Source organism: Lontra canadensis, unplaced genomic scaffold (assembly GCF_010015895.1).
Source record: "Lontra canadensis isolate GAN:19392208 unplaced genomic scaffold, GSC_riverotter_1.0 scaffold128, whole genome shotgun sequence".
Taxonomy (NCBI): Eukaryota; Metazoa; Chordata; class Mammalia; order Carnivora; family Mustelidae; genus Lontra; species Lontra canadensis.
This window is the reverse complement of record NW_022631122.1, coordinates 1,706,751-1,730,873: the sequence shown is the minus strand read 5'-3', so window position 1 is coordinate 1,730,873 and position 24,123 is coordinate 1,706,751. Positions and strand designations below refer to the sequence as shown.

General features: G+C 49.3%; 1 protein-coding gene across 1 annotated transcript in view; it reads right to left on the bottom strand.

The window, feature by feature from the left end:
• Positions 1-10,723, bottom strand: part of RGMA (repulsive guidance molecule BMP co-receptor a) — a 43,269-nt gene extending 32,546 nt beyond the window's left edge. The window contains exon 1 of the mRNA XM_032842345.1: positions 10,401-10,723. Within this exon, the coding sequence (XP_032698236.1) occupies positions 10,401-10,414 (14 nt within the window). The 5' untranslated portion in view covers positions 10,415-10,723. The remainder of the gene's footprint in view (positions 1-10,400) is intronic.
• Positions 10,724-24,123: the final 13,400 nt, after the last annotated feature.

The following is a 24,123-nucleotide window of genomic DNA, read 5'->3' as shown; positions in this document are numbered from 1 at the left end:
CTGGGGTGGGCGTTCATGTGTCTTGGGAGACCTGCATTTACTCCCCTTTGTCGTTACTGCAAATCAACTTCTGCAAAACTGGTGAGTCTCTCAGAGTTGGGGGTAATGAGGAGTTTATTTTATTTTAAAGATTTTATTTATTTATTTGGCAGAGATCACAAGTAGGTATAGAGGCAGGCAGAGAGAGGGGAAGGGAAGCAGGCTCCCCGCTGAGCAGAGAGTCCGATGCGGGGCTTGATCCCAGGACCCTGGGATCATGTCCTGAGCCGAAGGCAGAGGCTTTAACCCACTGAGCCATCCAGGCGCCCCTGATGAGGAGTTTATACCAGTAACTTCTTTAACAAACAGGACCACCGATGGTGAAGACTGGTAACATCTACATTCCCTTAACCTCATGTTGTCTGGAATACCTTCCTTCCAATTTTCACCTGTTGGGACACTACTTCAGACTGCCCCTGGGTTAGCATTCCCGGTCGTGAATCTGCTTTCAGGAACAGAGGCTGGAGACTTTCAGAGCCTGGTGGCCCAGCTGGGCTTGGGACATTGATATGGAACATCCTCTCCCCCCATGGTAGACATGGACATTTTCAATGTGCCCGGAAGATATAAAAGGGATTTTTCAAAAAAAGAAAAGAACAATTTTTCTTTGTTCTGGAAGAACAATTTTTCTGGGCTTTCCATGTCCTTCAGTCCAACATCAAGTTTATTTAAAAAAAACAAAACAAAACTGAAAGAACAATATTGGCACATGTTAAAAAAAAATCAACTTCCTGTCAAATGAAATTAGGTGACTCTCCCTGGAGGCAGTAACTCTTAGCTGTTTCATGTGCATCTTTCTAGATATTTCCATGGGCATATAAACACATATAGAAGAGCAATCAGTCTAGCTCATTAGCTATCATTTCACCCAAAATGATTAGCAACCTTCTGACTGTTCCCTCCCAGTAGGTATTTCCTATTTTATTTTTCCTTTCAGTTAAACATTCCCGGGAACTCTTCCATCATGGAATGGGCTGAGCAGTCAGAGAAGACCCGAGCTCACCAGCCAAAGGGGATTTGCAGATGTACAGACAGACAGACTTCATCCTTTGCTCTCTCTGGACTCCCATTCCTGTTTAAAGATGCTTGTTTTGTCCCCTCTCATTTGGAAGCCGGACAGCTCACGGTTGCCCCCACTAACACTGCAGAATGCAGGAACCTTCCCGAGGTCACCCAGCTGGTTTGGTGGCAGAGCGGGGCACGGGTGACTCCTAGTTGTTCCGCCACCCCTGATGAGCTCCCCAACTCCTTCCCAGGCACAGAGATGCCAGGTCTCCCCTGCACCTCTACTGATCCTCCAAAAGGAGTGAGTGTCCCCGCAACCCCCCACCGCCACCTACCCAGGCTGGGTTGGAGCCTTCCTGATCACCTGCTAACACTCTCTGGGGTCGCATGCCCGTGGTAGTTGGAAATAAGCACCCCCTTCCTCCTTTTCTCACCTCTCCTTCCTGACTTCTGAGTTTCACTGTAAACTCTTGGAGGCGCTAATGCTTTTTCTTTTGATGCTTCTCGCATCTCTCCCTACGGAGATGAGATGACGATATGGAGATGACAAACTAGTGGATAATTGAAGTTTTGTATATGAAAGTCTTCCCTCCCTCACTTTCCTCTTGACCCTCAGCACTGGGAGGCCAGCGCACACCTACTGTCTGGTCTACAGCTTGCAAATTCTTCTGCCTACAAAGCCAGTATGAACAGGATAGCATTTGTGTTGTGCTTAGCTGTCAGCGTGGAGACTGAGACTTTCTAGACACTGCGGTGGATCTGGGGAGACAGAGACCTGGGATTCGGGGAAGCTCTGCCTCAAGCTGGGAGGCCCCTGCATGGTCTGTCCTGTCTCTGGATCGTCAGCTTTGCAGTCTGCAGAATCATGGCCTGGCTGCCCCCCGAGGGGTCTGCCAGCTCCCTGCTCTAGCATCTCTAGGGACCCAGTGAACCGTGCTGGCTCTGTAAGTCATCAGCCTTGCTCACACCTGACTCCAAGGAGCCATTCTGGGGCCTCATCTGTAACATTTCTGGGCTCCCCAAGTAAAAATGTGGCCGAGCAAGGAGGAAATGGTGCTTGAAGAGCGACATTTTTATGTTTGAGTGTCACCATGAAATTCTTCAGCAGTAATCCCCAGCAATATCCATATATCTGAAACCTCAAAAATACTTAGTAACCTCTTTTTTTTTTTTTAAAGGTTTATTTATTTTATTTGAGAGCAAGCCAGCGAGCAAATGCGATAGGGGCAGAGGGAGAAAGAACATTAAGCAGACTCCGGACTGAGCACCGAGCCCCATGTGGGGCTTGATCCCACAACCCTGAGATCATGACCTAAGCCAGAACCAAGAGTCAGACGCTTAACCGACTGAGCCACCCAGGTGCCCCAATCACTTCGTGTTTTAAAGAAACGTTTGGGTACCCATACCAAGACACACCAGGTTCCTGTAATGGAGAACAGACCACCCAGTGTTTACTTCTCCCCATTCCAGTAAGTACTGGGGAGAAGCAGCAGCTTGGAACCATTTATCCACCAAATGGCAACTGTTTGAACGGACAGTGAGTCTGTCTCTCTCTTTCTCTCAACCAGCAGAAGCCTGGGGGATTTGGATTAATGAACAATTTGGTGCCAAGCACAAATACCATAGACATTTAGCAATAGAAACAGATAACCAAGTTATTCATCAAATTCAAAACTGTTTAGAATGGCTAATGCAAAGCTGAAATAAAGAAGATCACTGGCTCATGGGAGGCGGGGGAAAAGAGCCAAAGCAGAAACACGAGCAAATGTGTCCCTTTATGTGACAACCTCCTTCCCCCACATTGTTTTCTTTTTTATGTTTGTTGGAGGCTTCACTTTGATACGAGAGAGACAATACAGCAGGCAGGCTGACAATGTGTGGTCTGAATACCGGTTCCTTAAATCTCAGTGATCTCATCTGTGAAGTGGGGATATGCTTTGCTCCCTCTGAGGGTTACTGGGGAGATTAGATGAGTTAACATGATACAGACCACTGAGAACAGATGCTTGGCATAGAGTGAGTGTTGGTAAGTAGCTGACCATGTCAGTTTTATATCACGGACAAGAACCATTCTTTTTTTTTTTTTTAAGATTTTATTTATTTATTAGAGAGAGAGAGGGAGAGCGAGCACAGGCAGAAAGAGTGGCAGGCAGAGGCAGAGGGTGAAGCAGGCTCCCTGCCGAGCAAGGAGCCCAATGTGGGACTCGATCCCAGGACTCTGGGATCATGACCTGAGCTGAAGGCAGCCGCTTAACCAACTGAGCCACCCAGGCGTCCCAAGAACCATTCTTTAGATTAGAACAGAGTCTCAATTGTGCACCCGATTCTGCCTTTGTCTGTGTGGAAACTGGGGGGAGATCTGCAGCATTCCCCGAGGATGCGTGGATATCCTTGATTACTGGGTGGGTTCTAAGTGCATTGCTGGTAACATTCAAGTTCTGTTGAGCGACCACAATACAGCAGAGTTTCCCACATAACTATAGAGTTGTCCCAACTGTGTCGTGGAAACCGCTGCCTTCATTTCATGAGTGAGGACACAGAGACACTGGGAGATTAAGTGACTTGTCCAACGTCACTAAGAAGATCAGAGCAGGGAGAGCCTCAGACCCTGGCCAAGGGATGCCAAGTGCAGTGTTCCCCACCCCAAATTACAGCTGCTTCCCAGCTTTTTCACCTGGGGTTTACTTTTTTTCCTGTTTGTCCAATGATATGCTCCATTTGTATAATAGTGGGTTATGTGTTAGAAATGAAAATATGGGCATGGGGATGCCTGGCTGACTCCGTTGGTAGAGCATGTGACTCTTGATCTATGGGCTATGAGTTCAAGCCCCACACTGGAGTGGAGCCTACCTTAAAAAACAAACAAATAAAAAATGCAAGAAATGAGAATATGTTTAGAGATATGCTGAGATATTTCCAGAGATATTAGAGATATTTCCAGAAATAAATTAAAAATCTTAAAATATTTTAAGAAAAGAACAACTTCCCTGAACGATCTACCCCAGCCCCTTAAAGACTTAGGAAGTTGAAATAGTTACAGAACTCCTTTTCTTTCTTTGGGATACTAAATGGTATTTTTAGGTCAAGTTTTCACAGAGTGTTTACTTGGATGCAGCCTCTGACTGACAAGGTAAATATGACACAACAAGATGTTTAGTAAACCTATCTAGAATATCAATTTGTTATATTCCCTTCAGACCACAAGCCATCCACACCTTATCTCAAATTCTAAGCCGGGTGGGATTCTGCCCCTAGAGGCTGGTCAATGACCTGGAAAGGGAAGGCTTGGGTGCCATCTTGGCTTGGGTGCCATCTTGGCTTGGGTTTCCTTTGTCCTCGTTGACTCTTGGCCGAGGCTCAGGGGAGGTGACATATTTCTAACTAGGCCTGTGGAGGTCTGTGGAATCTGCCAATAGCGTCCATTTGCTCATAAAGAAATCAGACACTTGGGAGTTTAGGGATCTCAGCAGAGAAAAATAAAAGCAAGCTAAAACCCTCACAGTGGAGAAAACGGTGGCATCTGGCTTTTCCTTACCATATGCTCTTGAGATACTTAAAGATACAAAGCCCACCATGCTTCCCGATAGGAAGGTAAGCATTTTGAAATCAGTATTCTGAAAGGTGAATATCAGACTGTTTTAGCTGCACCGAAGGGTGTGAGACAACATAAATGAATGTCCCACAAATCCCTTGTTCTGGCGCAAAATGAGGTGCCCACCTTAGCAGGGAGGGGTTCTTAGCAGGTGTGGACCTGCAAGGGGGTGCCATCGTGAACCTCACTGTCTCCAGGTGAGCCTGGTCTCTAAGCTCTACATTTCTCGTTGCTTTGCCTCTCTTGCATAAATGGAAGCCCATCTGAGAAAATGCAATGGTGTTACAAAACCTATTATTTATACTCTAGCTCTTTCTATACTGGATATTAAATTAAATGGAAGTGAAAGTGTATTACACACCCAGATTTCCAAACAAACATGAATTCTTACTGTTTCCAAAGAACCAGTTGTTTTGAGGAAACCCTGCCATGTTTATGATTATGAGAATGAGGTATGCATTTCCATGTGCTCTTCTGTTACAAAATCTGTCAAATTAAGTGGAGCCCAGGGTGCTGGGTGGCGAGCCATAGTTCAAGGGTGGACCACAGGAGAAACTGAAATGGAGAAGTTTATCATTCACAAATCCTAGAGGATGAGCAGGGCACACCTGGAGGGGCCAGGTGGCGCGGGGTCAGTGGAGGCGGCAGAGAGAGGCAGGACCAGGGCTCAAGCCTTTATTAGGGTGCATGGGTACAGCGTTGGAGGGTTTCTGTGCTAAAGCTAGATTGGTCCATTCAAACCAAAAGAGTGGGCTTTTAGTGAACCCCAGGGGGGTCTTTTTCCAAGGGGTGCATCGAGGGACAGCTCTGGGAGGTGGGGGAGCCTGTTTATCACAAAGGCCATTGGGGAAAGTCATTAGGACTTACATCTGCTTGGGACTTGGTAGCTGCTGTCCAGGGCATGCATTCACATGGGGGACAGGGGTGGGGGGAGGCTATGACCAGTCTAAGACCTCCCCCTCCACACACACATACAGGCAACGTGGCCAAACAAAACGTTTGCCGAGGCAGCAACACCACAGAGTGGCTTCAACTCTCAGCGGTCCAAGGGATGTACTATGACAGCGGTCTGTTCTCCAGGATGCCGGGGTCAGAAGCTGAAAATGCATCCTGGCAGTGAATTTCCAAGTCACGTCTGCCCAGCAGACGTTTTTTCTGAGCTACCGCCGGCAGCGGGTAACCAGCAACATCTTATGGTTGCAGAAGAGGTTCTGACTTTGAGAGGGGAGGAAACTTTGTGGCAGCGCCTGGAACAATGAGGTAGCCTGGTGTTTAATATTTTATTTATTCATTTGACAGAGAGAGAGATCACAAGGAGGCAGAGAGGCAGGCAGAGAGAGAGGGAGGAAGCAGGCTCCCCGCTGAGCAGAGAGCCCGATTCGGGGCTCGATCCCAGGACCCTGAGACCATGACCCAAGCCGAAGGCAAAGGCTTTAATCCACTGAGCCGCCCAGGCGCCCCAGTAGCCTGGTTTTCAAAGAGCTAGCAGCTGGGAAGAGACACAGCAGGGCACAGATGAGGGAAACGCATGCAAGACTACCAGGAGACTGAACTCTGAAGTTGAGTGTCTGCGCGGTGGCCACCAGGGCTGATGACACAAATGTTTAGGGGGCCAGAGGGGTGACTCTTGGTGTGCTTTTGCGTGTTTCCACCTAAGCTCCTTTCAGAGTCATCCATCAAGAGAAAAGTCTTCACCAGCCTAAAGAGGACGAAAAACCGTGTGCGTCCATCTTCAGAACAGTGTATGAAGAATAAAGGGATGATACAGAGGCTCTTCTTGGGGACTCGGCCAGAATATCTCTGCTCCCAAGGGCAGAAGAGCTGAGCGTTATCAGGACCCAGGACAAACTGTTGCCGTCAGCCAGGAAAGCTGCTGTGGAGACCTTGAGAAGGAGAGTCCCCGGAGATGGAAAAATAAAACATAAGTAACAGCCATGAGGGATGGTAAGCACTAAACAGGGCCTCAAAGATACAGATCAGTAAGTTTTAGGGCATTCGTACTCACATCTGCTAATCTCTGCTCTGCCCTGCGGAGGCTGCAGAACCTATAGGAACTGGCCTTGATTCATCAGATAGCTGACAGATTCTTTTGTTTTTAAGTTTTCAAGGGCCAGATTTTTCAGACTCTGCCAAATTTAGTATCTTTTTTTTTTTTTTTTTTTTTTTACAGCGAGAGAGGGAACACAAGCAGGGGGAGTGGGAGAGGGAGGAGAAGGCCTCCCGCTGGGCAGGGAGCCCAATGTGGCTCGATCCCAGGACCCTGGAATCATGACCCGAGCCGAGGCAGAAGCTTAACAATTGAGCCACCCGGGTGCCCCAAATCTAGTATCTTGATTCCAGAAAGTTCCTTATCTTGTAGTGTTACTTTAAACAAACAACTGAAAAACCAGAAGTAAACTCAACCGGTTGCTTTGTTATTTTTTCCTGCATCCACGGTGTTTGCTACGTTTTAATTCTTCACTTTAGTAATCTGGATATAATAATGTTATAAGTCAAGTTAGTACAAAGGGCATTTTTATATTCATCAAGTAGCAGTGACTTGAAATTTTTTAAATGAGGCTACAAGAAATATTTGCATTTACTTTGTTACAAAATTGTTGCCCAAGTTTCAAAATGTCTTCTTCTTACTGGCCTTAGAATTAGAAAAATTTCACCTGTCAGCACGTATTCTTGCCTCCTGACCTAATAGGATGCTGTGTTTTCTATTCCTAGGGTCACACCTGGCTGAGAAACGGGGCATCCTTTTAAAGATGTTTATTTGTCACCAAGGAAACGGACTTCTCCCTGACCTTGGATGCACGCACACTTGGGTAAGTGCAGTCCTTAGGTTTTCCATGGCCCCGTTCATTGCTCCTTCGTAGCTCTGTTGGTCTGAAAGGAAAGGAGGCTGACACGGGACTTATCATTCGGTCAAAATAAGAAAAGCAGGAGTCTGTCCTTTGAATGGGGCTGGATACCAGACAGGTGGGAGAGCCTGGAGCCTCCCATTTTCAGGGTAAATTTATGTCAAGTCTGTCACATGAATAAACAATGGATGTTGTTTGAAAAGCAAAGCCATTGTCCTTGAAGAGCCACAGAAACACAGCAAACGCTTAGAAGTTATTTGAACTTCGGGATATTGTAAGTCAAGTTATAGAACAGGGATCTTTCTGGAGGGGTGCCTTTCCATTTCACAGAACCGATGGATTCAAACGAGCCTGCGCTGGTTTCTGATAATCCCAGTTTGTTGATGCTCTGTTTCACTTGGGTTTATCCCGGTCTCTTTCCCTGGATGGCAGACTTCTCAAGAGATCGGTGATCAGACCTCCTAAGGCGTGACCAAATTTGGGGGCCGCACTTGGTAGAAGCCAGTGCTTGGATTTAATTCACTTGATAGCACCGTTGAAAGTGAAAGGGCACTTTCAACTCGCAGAACCTGGGCTCTCCCGTCTGGACCTCAGTTTCTTTAGGGAAATGGAAATGCCAGCCCCTGTTCTGGTGAGCATCAGTGCGATGGTGGCTTAAAAAACTTCCTGTCCCAATGTCAGGGATGCTCAGTACCTGTTCATTTTATTTTGCATCTCATCTAAGAATTCCTGTATTTGGCCCCACGTGGGGTGGCCGAGGGGCCAAGTCAAAGGTCCTATAGGACCTCTAGGACCTCCTATTATAATAGGAGCCCCTCCCGGCTCTGTTCTGCGTTACCATGCACACTAAGGGAACAGCAGTCATGCCTTGTAAGGGGTTTCTTAGCAAAGGTCAGAGAAGCCCTCCTTGAATGAGGCCAGGTTACCGTAAGATCCTTTTGGTCACAAAGCTGGTTATTAAATAAACACCTGCAAAGGGAGAGACAGTATGGGAGGGGCACATATGCCCCCCCCCCATTCCACATGTCTATTTGGAATGTAAGCACCTGTCTGTCACCTGGGAAAGAAAAGGTAAGAGCAGGGCTATTGCGAAAAGGGATCTGGGACCTTCCTCCCCAGCACCACAGGGAAGAGGATTTCAACACGGCAAGGGTCTTCACCATATGGGGACCACCATGCTGCTCTCCAAGGAACCAAGGTATCCTTTAGAACAGGGAGAACTCAGCTCATTGCTAATATCATCTGGCCTGGAAGGTGGCAGCACAAACCAGCCACAGAGAATGTGGAGCCCGCCTGGTGTGTGGGTGCCCCACCCAGAGCCTTTGTCCGCGGGGCTTGTGACCCAGCAAAGTCAGCCTGGTGGTTCACTGGAGACCATATCCCTTGCAAAGGGGGCTTGCTTCTCACCTTCTGTGGCAGTGGAACATTAGGAAACCCTTTGCGTTGTGTTTTTAAAAATGCCATTTTTGGTATGCTATCCCTTCCCTGCACAGATCGCCAGGAGGCCCTTTCCCACTGTCCTTCAGTTGCCCTTCCTGCCAATCTCTTTCCTAGGGGTCATGGCTCAAGATCCGCCCCCAAAATCCCCCTCTATGATGCACTGGAGAAGAGAGCAAAGTCCGTGCATCTTGTCTTTTTTTTTTTCTTCCCCTTTCTTCTGAAATAGATGCCACTTAGTGGCAGGTAATGTCTTATGTTTTTGTGGGCGGACCCTCCAGCCAGATGGGAGGTGACGGATCTCCTCGAGGTGACAGCCTGCCCCGCAGGACAACCTGTAATTCTGTCCCTTGAGCTTGGCGTGCTGAGTTGGGGGTCGGGGAGGCTCTCGCTCAACCCGACTCTAGATCCGCGGGTAACTACTCTTCCCGGGAGGGCTCCTCTGGCCTCCCTACCTGGAGCTGGAGTCTCCTACTTTTGAGAACACCCAACTTCATCGCCTAAAAGGAACGCGCAGCTGGCCAGTTCCGCTAGGTGGCGCGATTTCCCCTGCTCCGCTCGCCAGACGCCCGACTTAATAAAAGAAATACAATCCAACGCCTCCCGAAACCACACCACATAATAGCGACTCGCAGGCTCCCATTAAAAATCTCAATCTGGGGCAATTGATTCTGCCTCCAAGCAAATCTAATGCAATTACACTAACAGGATGCAATCAGGAATTGCAACCGAGCGTCCCTTACCCACCCCCGTCGGCCCTCCCCCTAAATACACCTGTACCCCTGCTTCAGCTAGTTCCTTGGCCTGAGCCACCGCTCCAGCTGGGCGCGGAACAGTCTCTGTGCCCGCCCGCCGGGCCCACCCGCCCACTTGGGAGCGCCGGGGCCACGCGGGAGTCCGACCCCTTAGCGCTGAACCCAAGTCCCGCACCTTCCTGCGCGCTGCAGCTCCCAGTGCCACGGACCTCTCGGACCCGAGCCCAGACCGTGCAGCACCGACGTGCCCGGGGGCAGGCGCATGTCCCGCATCTCTGCAGCTGGCCTAGGCAGCTAGGCGCGGAGCAGAAGTGGGGAGCCCGGCAGGGGTTCGCGGCGGGACAGCCCTCTGTCCGGCTCCGTCCCAGGCTGCGCGGGCCGGGCGGTGCGGCTACCCGGAGAGGAGGTGACCGCGAGGGAGAAAGGGAGCTCCCAGCCCGCACACAGTGGAAGACACGCTCGCCGGATCTGTCCAAGCACGCGCGCTGCCGGCGGCCCGGGGAGAACATTTTAGGGGAAAAAAGAGCAAATGCTAAACCACAAAAACTTTACCGCTGCCAAGACTAAAGCGATCCAGGCGCAGCAAAGCTCCAAATCTGGGCAAGACTGGAGCTAGATGAGACGCGGGGCCGGGGAGGACCAGAGCAGTGCCGTGGCCCCCGCAAGTGCGGGAGGCGCCTCGGGGATGTCAGAGCCGGGTCCGCCCCGCTCCCGGCCCGCGCTTACCTTGGCGGCTGCATGAGCCCCTGCGGCCCGCGGGGGGTGGCGCTGGCGGGGCTGCGCGCGAAGAGCGGGGTGCCGGGGCGCCGCTCGTCGGCCCCGGGGCAAGGTGGGAGGGGCTGGGCAGGCGCTGGTCCCCGCCGCCCCGGCCGGCTCAGCAGCGGCCCGGGGCACGCCGCCTGCTCCCGGGCTGCATGCCTGCGAGCGCCTAGAGGGGCCGGCCCGGGAGCCAACGGCTAGTGCTTCCCCAGCCCAGCGGCTCGGGCGGCGCAGCCCGCGCTCGGGAGACAACTGCGGAGTCGGGCTGCTCGGGCCAGCCCCCTCCCTCGCCCGGCCCCCGCCCGCCGCCTCCGAGCGCGTCGCGAGGTTCGTTTGCGCGCTAGGGGAGGGGGCGGGCCAGGCGCCCCGGGCGCGGGCGGGGGGCGAGCGCGGGCGGGGCTGGCGGGGAGGGGACGCGGGAGGAGGTGGGAGAGCGGGCTCGCATGGCCCCGCCCCGCCGCGGCCGCACCCTCCGGCACCCGCACGGGTTGGGGGTTGGGGGTTGGGGGGCGGGGGTGGGTGGGTAGGTGCGCACGCGGTGAAGTCGGGACTTGCCGAAGTGCACCCGTTGGGGGGGGGGGGGGGGGGGGGGGGGGGGGCCCCGGGGGGGGGGCCGGGCCTTCCGGAGGTCCCCCGGGGGGGGGGGGGGTGGGTCGTAAGGGCCGCGACCCTCGAGGCGCCTCCAACTTTCCAGATTTCCCGTTGGGATGCTGGGGAGGGCGCGTTTTCCACCTTCAGTTCTCTGCTGGTCAACGGGGGAGTTGCTCTGAGGTTTCTGGAATATAGTCACAGCCAGAAGAAACGCCTCTGCTCCCTGAGGAGACGCACCTTTGTTCTATTGAGATGTTAGTTTTGTCTAAGATTTTTTTAAAGGATTTATACACATGTATTAAATGCGTCATACACGAATACCTTCCTGTGTACAATTCTACACAACTCGGGCGTATCTAGAGTAAAAAGAAGAGCGTATCCCATGCTCTCCCCACTGCAGCTGCTTCCCAGAGGTAACCTCGGGTCAGAGCGTGATCCTCTGCGGTTCTCTCCAGTCCTTGCTTTTACATGCAAACGCACAGACTGCAAGTGAATTCTCACGGGCTTTTCAACAGAGTGTTTCACCACACAGCGCAGACACACACTGGGAGGATAGCGGTAAGTCCCCAGAGGCTTCCGGAGTCTGGGGAGAGACCCTTGCAGTGAATAGCACAGAGCCACCCAATGCCGTGTGCAAATCTGAAACCCCAGCTGGGGCATGAAGTCAGCCTAAACACACCGCTCACGCCCAAAATAGCATTGCACGGTTAGAGAGATTTGCCAGTGCGTTTGAGACAGGGTTATGACCTTCCCGTTCCTCCTGAAAACAAGCTGTCTTGGATTTTGATATGATGAGAATTCGGATTTGCACAATGAAAAGGTATACTCCGCATTAAAACACGATCGTTATTTATGCTTGTGGTCTCGAGGGATGTGGGTTTAACTCAATATTCTGCGTTTTATTGGCCAAGTGTATTGAAATAATCTATGGTGGGGATGTACATAAATCCATTGATTTAGCAGGAAGGGATTAGATATTGGGATGGGCAGTTTCTATAATTAGGTCTGACCTTGGGCAAGACATTTAGCTCTGCTGGGCCTCAGTTTCTTTAGATATAAATACAGGAGTTTTTTTGCTGTGTGTGTGTGTGTGTGTGTGTGTGTGTGCGCATGTGCACGTACGTGTGCGCTGCAGACCTAATAGTCAGTGAGTAACTGATCTCTTCCCCTGTTCTCATTTCAGCTCAACTCCAGTATCTCTTCTTTAGGGAATGGCTCTCCCAGCACCCCATGCTTTTCCTGACAAACCCTGATCTCACTCCGTAATTTTGTGTCCTCTAGTCTGACCTTTCCATAAGTGTAGGTCTCTCCCACCAGACTGTAAGCACTGTGAGGAGAGGTCCTCATCCGATCTCCAGTGTCCGGCACATAATAGAATGCTACAAGGATCTCTGAATGACCATCACCCGGATGGTGGATCTCTTATTGCTCTTCCAGATTGCTTGACATTGATGTTGGCAAGGGATCTGTTAAGTGGAAACATCTCATTTTACAATGAAGCCTTTGGAAAGTACCCAGCAGGGTTTTCCCATCTTGGGGGACCAACAGTTTCCCTGTCTTGAGAAAGGGCAGATAATTCTTAGCTCAACCACAGGCTGTGGAGACAACCAACTGTTATTTGCCTTGATGAGTGGAGGCTCCTGTGGAGAAGACAGCGAATATTAATGCTGCTCATTAAGTATTTGATTAAGTTGGAACCATGCATAGGTAGTCGCAATGTACACATGAGCGCTCAGAGCTAAATGAGGCCGTGGGGTGTGTTTATGGCGCGAATTAACAAATGTACATGCTTTCAACGAACAATCTAGAAACATTCCTAATAGAAAGCTCCAGGGAATGCTTGTCTTTCTTTGCTGCAGAGAGCCTGAATTCCTTAAAAATAGGAACAGGAAATAGGCTAACCTGGGTTCAAGTCCAAAAAAAAAAGGAAAAAAAAAAAAAAGAAAGAAAAAAAGGCCATGAAGAAACAAGGGGTAGGGGAAGTGAAAGAAGTGAGGGTCTAATTCAGAGCAAGAGTCATGTCTGTGTTAGTTTCTCTCTTGTCCCCTGTGCAGAGTTGCCAAGGGAGAGGTTAGAATCTGGCCTCATATTTGTATAGGAAAACGGGAGAGCTGGGGCTCCCATCCTGTCTTGGCCACTGTTTCCTCCTCCTCTCTCTCTCTCTTTAATCAGGGATATATGCAGTGGCTGGTTTCCCCTCCATGCCCCTTCTGGAAGCCCCGACTTTGTGCGGAGAGCTTTCGCCTGCAGAAGAGTGTGCGGTGTCAGTGGGGCCTCTGGGCTGGAGCAGGAGGAAGGAGGCCCCACGCCCAGTGCAGGAAAAGCGGGTACTACCACGGCATGGGGGCAATTTGCTGACTCTGGCTGCTTCAAATGAGGGGTGGCGGCTGCCGGCCGAGCGGGTACCCTGGGAAGGTGGGTTCCTGGTGAAACCCATGAAGAGATCCTTTCCCGCTGATAATACAATGCAAAATAAATTGGCAGGGCTCTTCACTCAGAGTTGGCATTGGGGGCTGTCTCTTTGGATGGGGGGGATCACCCCCTTATGGGTTCCTGGGTAAATGCAGTTTCAGAAGTAAACGGGCAGCTTATAGGAGAAGCAGGTCGGAAGATCTCACAGGAGCCTGTTAAAGAAGGAGGGACTGGCTGTCCCACACTTGGCCTCAGTGAGATGTCAGGAGGGAATGGGTGCTGGAGACCTGTTTGTTCAGCACAGACTGGAAGAAGCCACGCAGGCTGGACACATCTCAGGCATTATCTGCTCTTATAAATCCAGCACGCTTCGTATCCGGGAGCTCTCCACAGCGGGTGTCGTGCTCAACCCTGTGGCAGGCATTTACTTAAAGAAAACAGCCTCTCCCCTTCAGACACTTGCATTCTGGTGCAAGACAGGAAAGAAGGCTGAGAAGGTCTCCATGGCTGTGTGTGGTGTGTGTGGGGGATTGTGTGTGCCTGAGCAGCCCCATCTGATCTCTTTTCCCATCTCAGTGTAGTAAAACCAGTGCTTTTGCAAGTGTGGCCTGAAGGCCCATCTCCCCACCTTCCCTTCCCACCAGATTGTGCTCAAAAGCCCCCATGGACACTTAGGGTTTGACACTGCAAGGTAGAGGGGAACAAGAGACAGAAGGAAAGTAAGTACAAATTCAAGGTCATGGGATTTAGAAGGTAGGTGTATTTATTGCTAGTTGGAAGGATTGGGAAAGTCTTCACGGAAGAGTCTCCCTTGAGATATCTCTGATAGATGGATTTGAGTTTAGTGTGTGGGTGAATGGGAAGGAGGGTGAGTATTCCAGGGAGAAGAATCACATGAAAAAGGCATGGGGATGGGAAAAGGTCAGTATATTCAATAAGGAGTGATTAAATCTAGTGGGAATGTGGGTCCTGGAGGAGAGATGTCATAGGGAAGGGAGTTGAGGGCTGTATCGTGGAGAACGTTGGTTGCAGAATGAGTAATAGGGAGCCATTGAAGGTTACTGAGCAGAAGAAGGATGCAGATAAATCTTCACTTTTGGTAGGTCCGTGGAAGACGGTTTGGAGAAATAGGAGGTGGGAGACCAGCAAAAGATCCTAATAGTCTTGGTATGATGTTATCAAGAGCATGACTCAAGATGTTGAGTATACAGGGAAGTAGGGACTGATGGAGGACCCACATGCTTCATTGGGAGCTGGAGGGGTGTCAAAGTGTCAGAGGGAGTAAGTGCTCATTACAGAGACTGGGAAGTCATGAGGACAAGCTTGGAAGGAGTAGGTGTGGATGGCCATCAGACCGATGGTCATGGTCTCAGCATGGGAGGGAGCCTCAACACCATCCTGAGAGCATTACTTGATTTTCCATATTTGATATTATGGACATGGGTTGAAGCCAAAAATCCAGTGCCTGTGCCCATCATGAAAAAAAAAAAAAAAGCCTAATGAATTCACTGTTGCGTTTTATGGCTTTTTTTCCTATAGGCCAGTTGTTGGCTGTGTAACGGTAAAGACCATAATCAAGGCACATGAAGGATTTTTTTGTTTTGTTTTGTTTTTGGTTTTGCACTTCATTGTTCTTAAGAAAGTGCATGGGGGCGGCTGGGTGGCTCAGTGGGTTAAAACCTCTGCCTTCAGGTCAGGTCATGATTCCAGGGTCCTGGGATCGAGTCCCACATCGGGCTCTCTGCTCAGCAGGGAGCCTGCTTCCTCCTCTCTCTCCCTGTCTCTCTCTCTCTCTGGCTGCCTCTCTGCCTACTTGTGATCTCTGTCAAATAAATAAATAAAATTAAAAAAAAAAAAAGAAAGTGGATGACCAGCCTCAGGAACAGAAAGCACGTAAAGCAGTCCTTCATTATTGTTTGTGAGTTTGGACGGCAGAAGAAGGTGACTGGAACACAGACTTTTCCATGAGGCCTTGACTGTGCTTTGCTGGCTGGTTTAGCCATGAGAATAGTTGGAAGGTTTGGGCAGCCACAGTTGCAGGAGAACAGCTGGGATGTGGTCATCGAGCATATCCACCCGCCCCACAAGAGCACCCACAGAAGCCCATCCTTGACAATTTAGAAACCTTGAGGCCAGCTGGCATACTGCGTTCCTTCATGGCGACTTGGCAGAGAAGGCAGGCTTGCTGACTTCTTTATCTTGAGGCAGGATCGGCTTGGGTTTTGTTTTGCAGTCACTGGCTCAGTGCCAAGTCTGCCAGAACATTCTATATGTGCTATAGATACTTCCTCAGTCTTCATGACACTCTTTGAGGTGGGTGTCTTTTTAGGGAACTGAGGTTTAAAGAAGTTACGTGAGTCAAACAGCACCTAGTAGAGTCAGGATTGGAATCCGCATCCATCGGAATCCCAAACTGGTACATTTCTTACTACTAAGCACGTGGCCCCCCTTTTCCTTACTGTCCTTTCTCCATCTTTCCGGATGGCCTTATGGAAACACCTACACTCACCACTCTGGGGAACAGGTTTTTACCCCACTTTCCGCAGTGCTGCAGAAGCTGGTGGAGTATGACTGTGTTGTCACCTCCAGCCAAAAGCATCCAGTGTCCACAGGGCAAGCTCTGTAAGCAGATTGGTTTCCTAGTGGACTCTGGAGAGCTTTGTCACATTTGTGAACCATGGAGAAGCACAGGGAGATACTGGGTTTATTTTAGTATTCAGTGGACCTTACCAGGAAATAACTGAGTCACACCTATTTCAGGGGAACTTAAGTTGGTCTCTAAATTTGGAACCTGTGGGAAGAAGCGCACAGTCTGATATAAATAAATTGTCATCATGATCGACTAGGGTTTTTGGCTTGCTCCCTGACAAACCCACCCCGTTTTTGAAAAGTAAAATGATTTATTAATGTATGAAAGCCAGATCCCGTGCTCCCCGGAAGCTGGTCTTTCTGGAACAAACCCAGTTCAATAATAATAATAATAATAATAATAATAAAAATAAAATTGGTCTTTTCCCAGAAGATTTAACATTAGATTGGAGGATTGTTAAGTTTTGCTTTATCAATTGTTAAGCATTTATCAAGAAAGAATGTAACACTTCAACTATTTTTATAAATAATTGTATGTAAAAAATTTCTCATGCATGGAGATGGAGGTCTTATTGATTTTGGTTTCCAACTTAAACTGGGTTTTATTTATTTATTGTTTTTTTAAGATTTATTTATTTTAGAGAGAGGGGTGTGTGCCAGGGGGCACACACAGAGAGAATCTCAAGCAGACTCCTCACTGAACCTGGAGCCCAACGTGAAGCTGAATTTCATGACTCTTGAGATCACAACCTGAGCCAAAATCAAGATTCAGATGCCCCGGGTGCCTGGGTGGCTCAGTGGGTTAAGTCTCTGCCTTCGGCTCAGGTCATGATCTCAGGGTCCTGGGATCGAGCCCCGCGTTGGGATCTCTGCTCAGCGGGGAGCCTGCTTCCTCCTCTCTCTCCGCCTGCCTCTCTGCCTACTTGTGATCTCTGTCAAATAAAATAAAAATTGTTAAAAAAAAAAAAAAGGAAAAAAAAGATTCAGACGCCCAACTGACTGAGCCACGCGGGCACCCCTAAACTGGGTTTTAAAGGTATTCCTAGGAGTGCATGAGGCATTGACTCTGTTCCACAGACTAGACACGTTCAGCCATGGACAGGAGTGGGGAAACTCAAGGGTCTACGCATTGTCCGGAGGTACTCTTTGAGGGGCTCAATTAGTGTTTAACGACATAAGCCACTGGTATTTAAAATATATGGATCATGTCGCGGTGACGTATCAATTAACATAAGGCTGGAACGCTGTACCAAGAGACCTGGCAATGGTATGACTTAAAGATTAGAGTTTCTATCCTTCCTCTCTCACACACCCAGGCCAAGTGGGCTTTCCAGGCTGGAGGCAGGCTCAGGGCCATGTGATCATTCAGGGATTCATGCTCCTTCTGAGTCATTGTTCCTCAACCCCCGCAAAGACTTACTGCGATCTGCCTCGTTGAAGCTGACACACTGACAAGCCCGGCTTGCAGCCTGCAAGAACGAGAAAGGGTGTGGAGGAGCCACACTCTTCATTTCCTGTAAGACTCCTCTGGAGAAAGTCGAATGTCCATACCAGCTGCAAAGGAGGCTGGGAAATTAGTGTGGTTAGGCGGCCATTGTTCTCCTGTGCAACCAGGGAGCTGAGATTTTGGTGATTAACTAGCCATATTTGCTGGTCAGCTAGCAGCTGGATACATCTCGATGATCCAGCATGGTGGAGAGGAGGACATGTTTGCTCTGGACCCCAACCGAAGTCCTGGGTTTGAATCCTCGCTCTGCCACTCTGAACTAGGCAGGTCACCTCATCTCTCCGAGCTTTGCCTTTTTCCATGGCTGTGCCCTCCTTACAGGGCTGTTGGGAGGATTGTAACACAGCAGGTGCTCAATGGCCTCCCTTGCAAGGAATGAAAAGCAGCTGGAGGTAGTTTGAGGAGAGGAAGACTTAGTTTACGGGGCCGATCATCCCACAAAACCCGAAGGTAGGGGGTATGGATGAACCTTGGCAGGGAAGTAGAGCTGGAAGCATCTGGAACAGGAGGGACGAGGGGGAAGTCCTCCAAGTCACCCATCCACTAGCAAATACTGCTGGTACTGACTGCACAATAAATCCTGACCATATCCATTTCTCTCCATTGCCACTTGCCCCTCAGGTCCAAGCCACCCTGAAGCCTGGTGTGGACAATGGCAGCAGCCCCCGTGACCTGATTCCCTGCCTCCATCCTTGGCTCTTAAATTCATACTTGCACACAGCAGCCAGCGTGAAGTTACTAAACACTGATGAGATCATACCTCCCGTTTGAGACCTGCAGTTCTTCTCATAGCATGTAGAAAAAATTCCCAGCTCCTTACCCTGGTTTAGCAAACCCCACATGATCCAGCTCCAACCCCCTCTCTGTCTTTATCTACCATACTGTCCCTCCTTCACTTAGCTTTAGCTACATGGTCTAGCTAGGTCTAACCATGTCATCTAAAGCTCAGTCCTGCCTCAGGAACTTTGCACAAGCTGTTTTTGATGCCAGGACCATTCTCACTCCTTTCTCCTTCTCTTATTCAGATCTCAGTTTAAAATTAAGAAACATCTCTGTTATGTCTCCTACTTTAATTCCCTGCCTAGCAGTTTCACACTATGATAATTTTCTCACTGACTTTTTATTGTTGTCCAATCCCCAGGCCCCATCACTGCAATAAATGCAGTCTTTATGAGTGGGGAGCTATCTGTCTTGGTCTTTGATGCATTCTTCTTGCTTAGTAATATTTATTGATTGAAATGATGAATTAAGCAAAAAAAAATACACTCGCTATTATTTTTTTTAAAGATTATTTATTTATTTGAGAGAGAGAATGAGAGAGCACATGGAAGTGGGGGAAGGAACAGAGGGAAAGGGACAAGTAGACTCCATGTTGTGAGTACAGAGCCTGACACAGGGCTGGATCTCATGACCCTGAGATCATGACTTGAGCCCAAAGAAAGAGTCGGATGCTTAACGACTGAGCCACCCAGGTGCCCCTATGTTTACTATGCCTGAAACTCTTTTACAATGTAACAGTATATTTTGAACTGCTTTTCATTTCAACAAATACACAGCTACCATCCTGTTATACTGTAAGCGTCCCCTGTTCCATCACTTAGGTATACCGTAACTGATTTCATCAACCCCTGCTATTGGGGTATTTATTACCTTTTTATTTTTATTTTTTAAAGATTTTATTTATTTATTTGACAGAGAGAGAGACACAGTGAGAGAGGAAACACAAGCAGGGGAGCAGCAGAAGGAGAGGGAGAAGCAGGCTTCCTGCCCAGCAGGGAGCCCAAAGCAGGGCCTGATCACAGGACTCTAGATTCATGACCTGAGCCGACCCTTAACAACTGAGCCACCCAGGCGCGCCTCTGTTGGGGTATTTAAAGACCATCCTTACATAAGGACATCTGTGTGCATTCGTCATTATTTCCTAGAATGCATTTGTGCAGGTGTCATGATGGAAGATATGCAGGTTTCTGAGGTTAAGTAGAGAAAAACTGACTTCTAGAAAAATGGCCATTGTTTGTATTCCTTCTATGGGATCGGCTTCCTCGGACCCTAGGACACAGGATCGACTGTAACATTCTTTTGCCAATTGGATACACTAGACATACATGCACTGTATCAGTCACTGAATCTCACTGTTTCAGTTCACATTTTTAAAAAGTTACCAGTCGTGTTCAATATTTTACATCTATTTATCCGCCCTTCGTATTTCTGTCTTTTGTCTTTTCCTGGTGGCCTGTTCACCAGCGTGTCCCTTTTCAGAATGAGCTTCATCTGCAAGTGCTGTTTCTTGATGATCTTTTTCCTCATGTGTCCTCAGAGGCACACGTTCAGGTGGGAGAACATTTGCAAGGAGGAGGGAAATTGATTCCGGCCTGGCCCGCCAAACTCCCAAGAGGCCCTGTCCTTCCTCCCATTAGAATATAAATTGGCCATTGCTGATGCTGCTGGAAGCAATGCCGGAATGGTGCATTTGCAAAGAAAAGCCAACAGTGACTAAGAGGCCAGGATTATATAACCCGGGTCAGGGGTGTGTCCCCCCTTGGGAATGACACAGGGCCCTCCCTCCTGGCGCAAAGCTGTGGCATCAGCATCTTCATCTGAACGAAGGCTTCCGTTTCTCCATTCTGCAGGTCTGTGCAGAGCCGCGTACGCAGTGAGCCGATGGGCATCCAGCACAGACTACGTGGTGTCTAGAGATGCCTTACTGGGTCTTTGTGGGGCATTTGGAGCGACTGAGGCTTGGTGGTAAGATGAAAGCAGGCAGCCTTCCTTGCACAGTGGACTCCGGAACTGGCTATACTGCAGAGCAGGCTGCCCTTTGGGTCAGGCCTCTGTCACCCCTGAAGTCAAAGATTCAGACTTAAACTGACCTGGGAAACCCATCCTTAAGGGGTAAATAACGGCCACGACATTTGGTTATCCGTCTTTTGTGCCTCTGCTCTTTCTCCAGGGAGGGGATGGCTTTCAGAAAAGCCGATATGCTCTTACATAACGTTTCCCAGAGAAGCTCCCAGCAGAACATTGGGGCCCTTGAACCCACTGCTCTTTGCTGAGCGATGATGGAGATGTCGCCTGGGTCCCTGCACACGGCAGAGGGAGGGGACTGGTACCCCAAACCAGGGCTTTTGGAACAGTGGTTGGCTTTTCAGAAAGCTTGAGGTTCATTGTCAACTGCTGGGCTCTTCCTTACCTGGGAGGGTTTCTCTTTCTGTATGGGTGTGTTTGCATGTCTATATTTGTGCCCTAGTTCAAGTGCTTTTTCTTAGAAAGTGCTAGCAGAAAGTAGTTCTTTTAAAAATATCCTTTCTTTCCGAGGGGTGCCTGGGTGGCTCAGTGGTTAAGCCTCTGCTTTCGGCTCAGGCCATGATCTCAGCGTCCTGGGATCGAGTCCTGTATCGGGCGCTCTGCTCAGCGGGGAGCCTGTTTCCCCCTCTCTCTGCCTGCCTCTCTGCCTACTTGTGATCTCTCTCTGTCAAATAAATAAATAAAAAAACTTAAAAAAAATCCTTTCTTGACACAACAAAGAGCTAGCAAATGAATATGTATTTCTCCATTTTTCCCCCCTGAAAATCTGTGAACTCCCCAAGTCATTGACTCTACGGATTTCAGGGAGAGGCTCTCCATGTAATTGTGCCTATGACATTCTGTGTTAATGGGAGGCTTGGGGGACTTCTTGCATTAAGCCTCAAAAGAGTGACACCACCTCATTTCTGTTGCCGAGAGGGCCTTTTCCTTACCCAGGGTGGGAACTGGGGCACCTCCACCATCACTCTGCGGAGTGAGCAGTGATGCCAAATTCAGGTGGGCCCCTGGGCTGGCACAGCTGTGGGAGGTGGCACGGGGTGTGTGGTGGGGGTGTGAGGTCCTTGGATCACAGGCCCGAGAAGATTCTGGAAGGAAAACTGAGGAAGCAAAGTAAGAGCAGTGTCTTCTCGATGACTCTCTCCCTTTCCTTCCCTACCTCCCAGCTTCCTCAGATGGCTTCACTTTAGGAATCTCAGGGCCTCCAGGGAAATTATATGCAGCGGAAGTTAACTTGCCTGTTTTTAAATAACCAGGGTCTGGACATCGGATTTTTAATTTTAGAAAACTCCAAAAATAAGGCATAAAGACAAATATAAGTAAATCGAAGCTTCCCAATTTTTCCCATTGTTGGAAAAGCACGATAAAGCTTTTGGAAGCCAGAGCTGGAAAACAGAATCAGTTAAATGGTTGCAGAAGGATAGCAGGCAGGGGTCCCCTTGTTGCCCTCTGTGTCATCATCTTTGCTAATTCTCAGTACAGGAGGCTTCAGGGGTATTATTATAAGATAAGAGCCCAGTGTCGAATTCCTGGGAGAACAATTCCCTCCGGTCTGAAGTAAGATCTTGGATCTGACCTACGGCTTCCGTGTCACAAAGACTCAGTGATTGCAATAGAGCAGGCCAAGCTTTTCCTCCCCCCTCCCCCTCCTTCCCAAAGAGAACCTCAATTTCTTTGCAATTATATTTATGCAGCCATTTTATGAGATGCCAGAGGCAAGCCTGGACTCCATAGTCACTGTGTTTCGGCCAAGTCCAGTGCATGCTGTATTATAGGTGGACAGGCACAACCCGGTGCTTTGGGGCGCTGAGTTAGTCCTGCAGAGACCCCATGATTTGCTCTTCTGCCTGTCTTGGTGGCTTAGCTTGTTTTCTTACTACAGGGGTGGGGGTAGTGGTAGGGGTGGAGTGAGGGAGTTGTCCTTTCGGAGAAAAACAGACGAGCTTAGGAAATGTAATTCTACCATCTTTATAAAGGCAGCAAAGGGGATCTCATAGCAAGTGTGGGAAAAAGCCCCTGGGGTGCAGAGCTGGCAATATTTTCCCCAGAGGGCTGAGTGGGGCACGGAGGGGGTCCAGGCACAGCTCCGAGGGGATCAGCCCTGGGGCAGGTGGGCTTCTGCAAGGGGTAGTCTGGGGAGAGGGATTCTCAAGTTCAGCAGGAAGGTCTACAGCCACCTGTTACCTACAGAGGAACTGGTGGGAAAGCCTGGGGGCAGGCGGAAGGGCAGGGAGTCTCCCAGGGCAGCAGGTGGAAGGTCGCCTTCATTGAAAGAATATCTGGGGACCCCAAGGACGGGGGCTTCAGAGCAGTGGAGACCCCTTGTCCCCAGGGAGACGAACTAGCCAGAAGTCATGGCCACTTCTAGATGATTAAACATTCTATACGCTCTTAGACCAGTTTGAGAGATTTTCTTATCTCCCTGAAAAGTAGTCATAATGGAAAAATCTAAAATTACATTTTGTAAACAGATCTGTGAAATTACAACCCAATCTACATATAACTGAAAAATAACACTCAGGTGTGTGAGGGGAGTCATGTGCTCCTGGAAATGCTTGGTGTGCATGTGGATTGTTGGGTCCTCTGTGGCGGTCCCCAGATGCCTGGGGTCCTCGGCCTACCAGGGGAACCAGTAAACTAGAAGTTCAAAAAATCAGGTCCCTCCCCTGCGAAGTTTAGTGGAGGAAATTTAGGAGCTTACATATCCATGTCTTCAGCCCAAGTTCAGTCCTGATTTTGAATACTCGTATCCAAATGCTCTGAGCCACCTCAACACTGCCAGACCAAATTCTATTCTGGATTCCTCTGTCTTCCTCAGCAGGAAGTCTCTTCCCCGTGTCTCACTGGTTGCCATGTTTGGCCTATTTTATTTCCTAAAGCCTTTCTGGAATCCTCCAAGCCCACCCCTCTCTGTCCATTGGCTTCCAAGACCCAACTCAGGCCCCCAGTGGCTGTCACCAAGGACTATGGGAACCCCTTCCAATAACAACCCTTCGGAAGTGCCCATTTTGCCACCTCACTCCCGTGCTTAACATCCCACCCCATGAAAAAATGCTCAGCATCAGTCGTCATTTGGGAAATGCCCATCGGAATCGGGAGACACCACTACACACCTATCAGGATGGTCAACATAAAATCAGGGACATCACCAAATGCTGGTGAGGACGCACCCGAGCTATATCGCTCATATGTTGTGGGTGGGAATGTAGAATGGACCAGAGCTGACAAACACATTCTGGAAAACCCTCTGGAAAACCGTTGGGCAATTACTTAAAAAAAACCAAACATGCAACTACTAGAGACCCCAGCAAGGGCATTTCTGAGCACTTACCCCAGAGGAATAAAAACTCATGTTCACCCAGAGCCCTATCCTCAAATGTTCAGAGCAGCTTTATTCGTAATAGTCCCAAACTGTCCTTCCATAGGCCAGATGTCCCTTAATAATAGGTGGTTAAGCAAACTGGGACACATCCATGCCACGGAGCGGTACCCAAGAACGAGACAGAGCCAAGCACTGAGACCTGTATCCGATTGGACGCATCTCCAGGAAATGATGCTGGGTGCAGAAGATCAAACCAAGAAGGTCTGTATGAGTGAGAGGAAGGTATGATTCCATTCACATACCATTCTTGAAATGATACCATTTTGTAAATGGAGGACAGGGGTTTGGGATGGGGAGCAGGGTTGGAGGGGTGTGGATGTGATTATAAAAGAGCAGCATGAAGGATCCCTGTGGTGGGACTGTCCTAGCTTGACTGTAATGGTGGATACCCAAACCCACACGGGCAA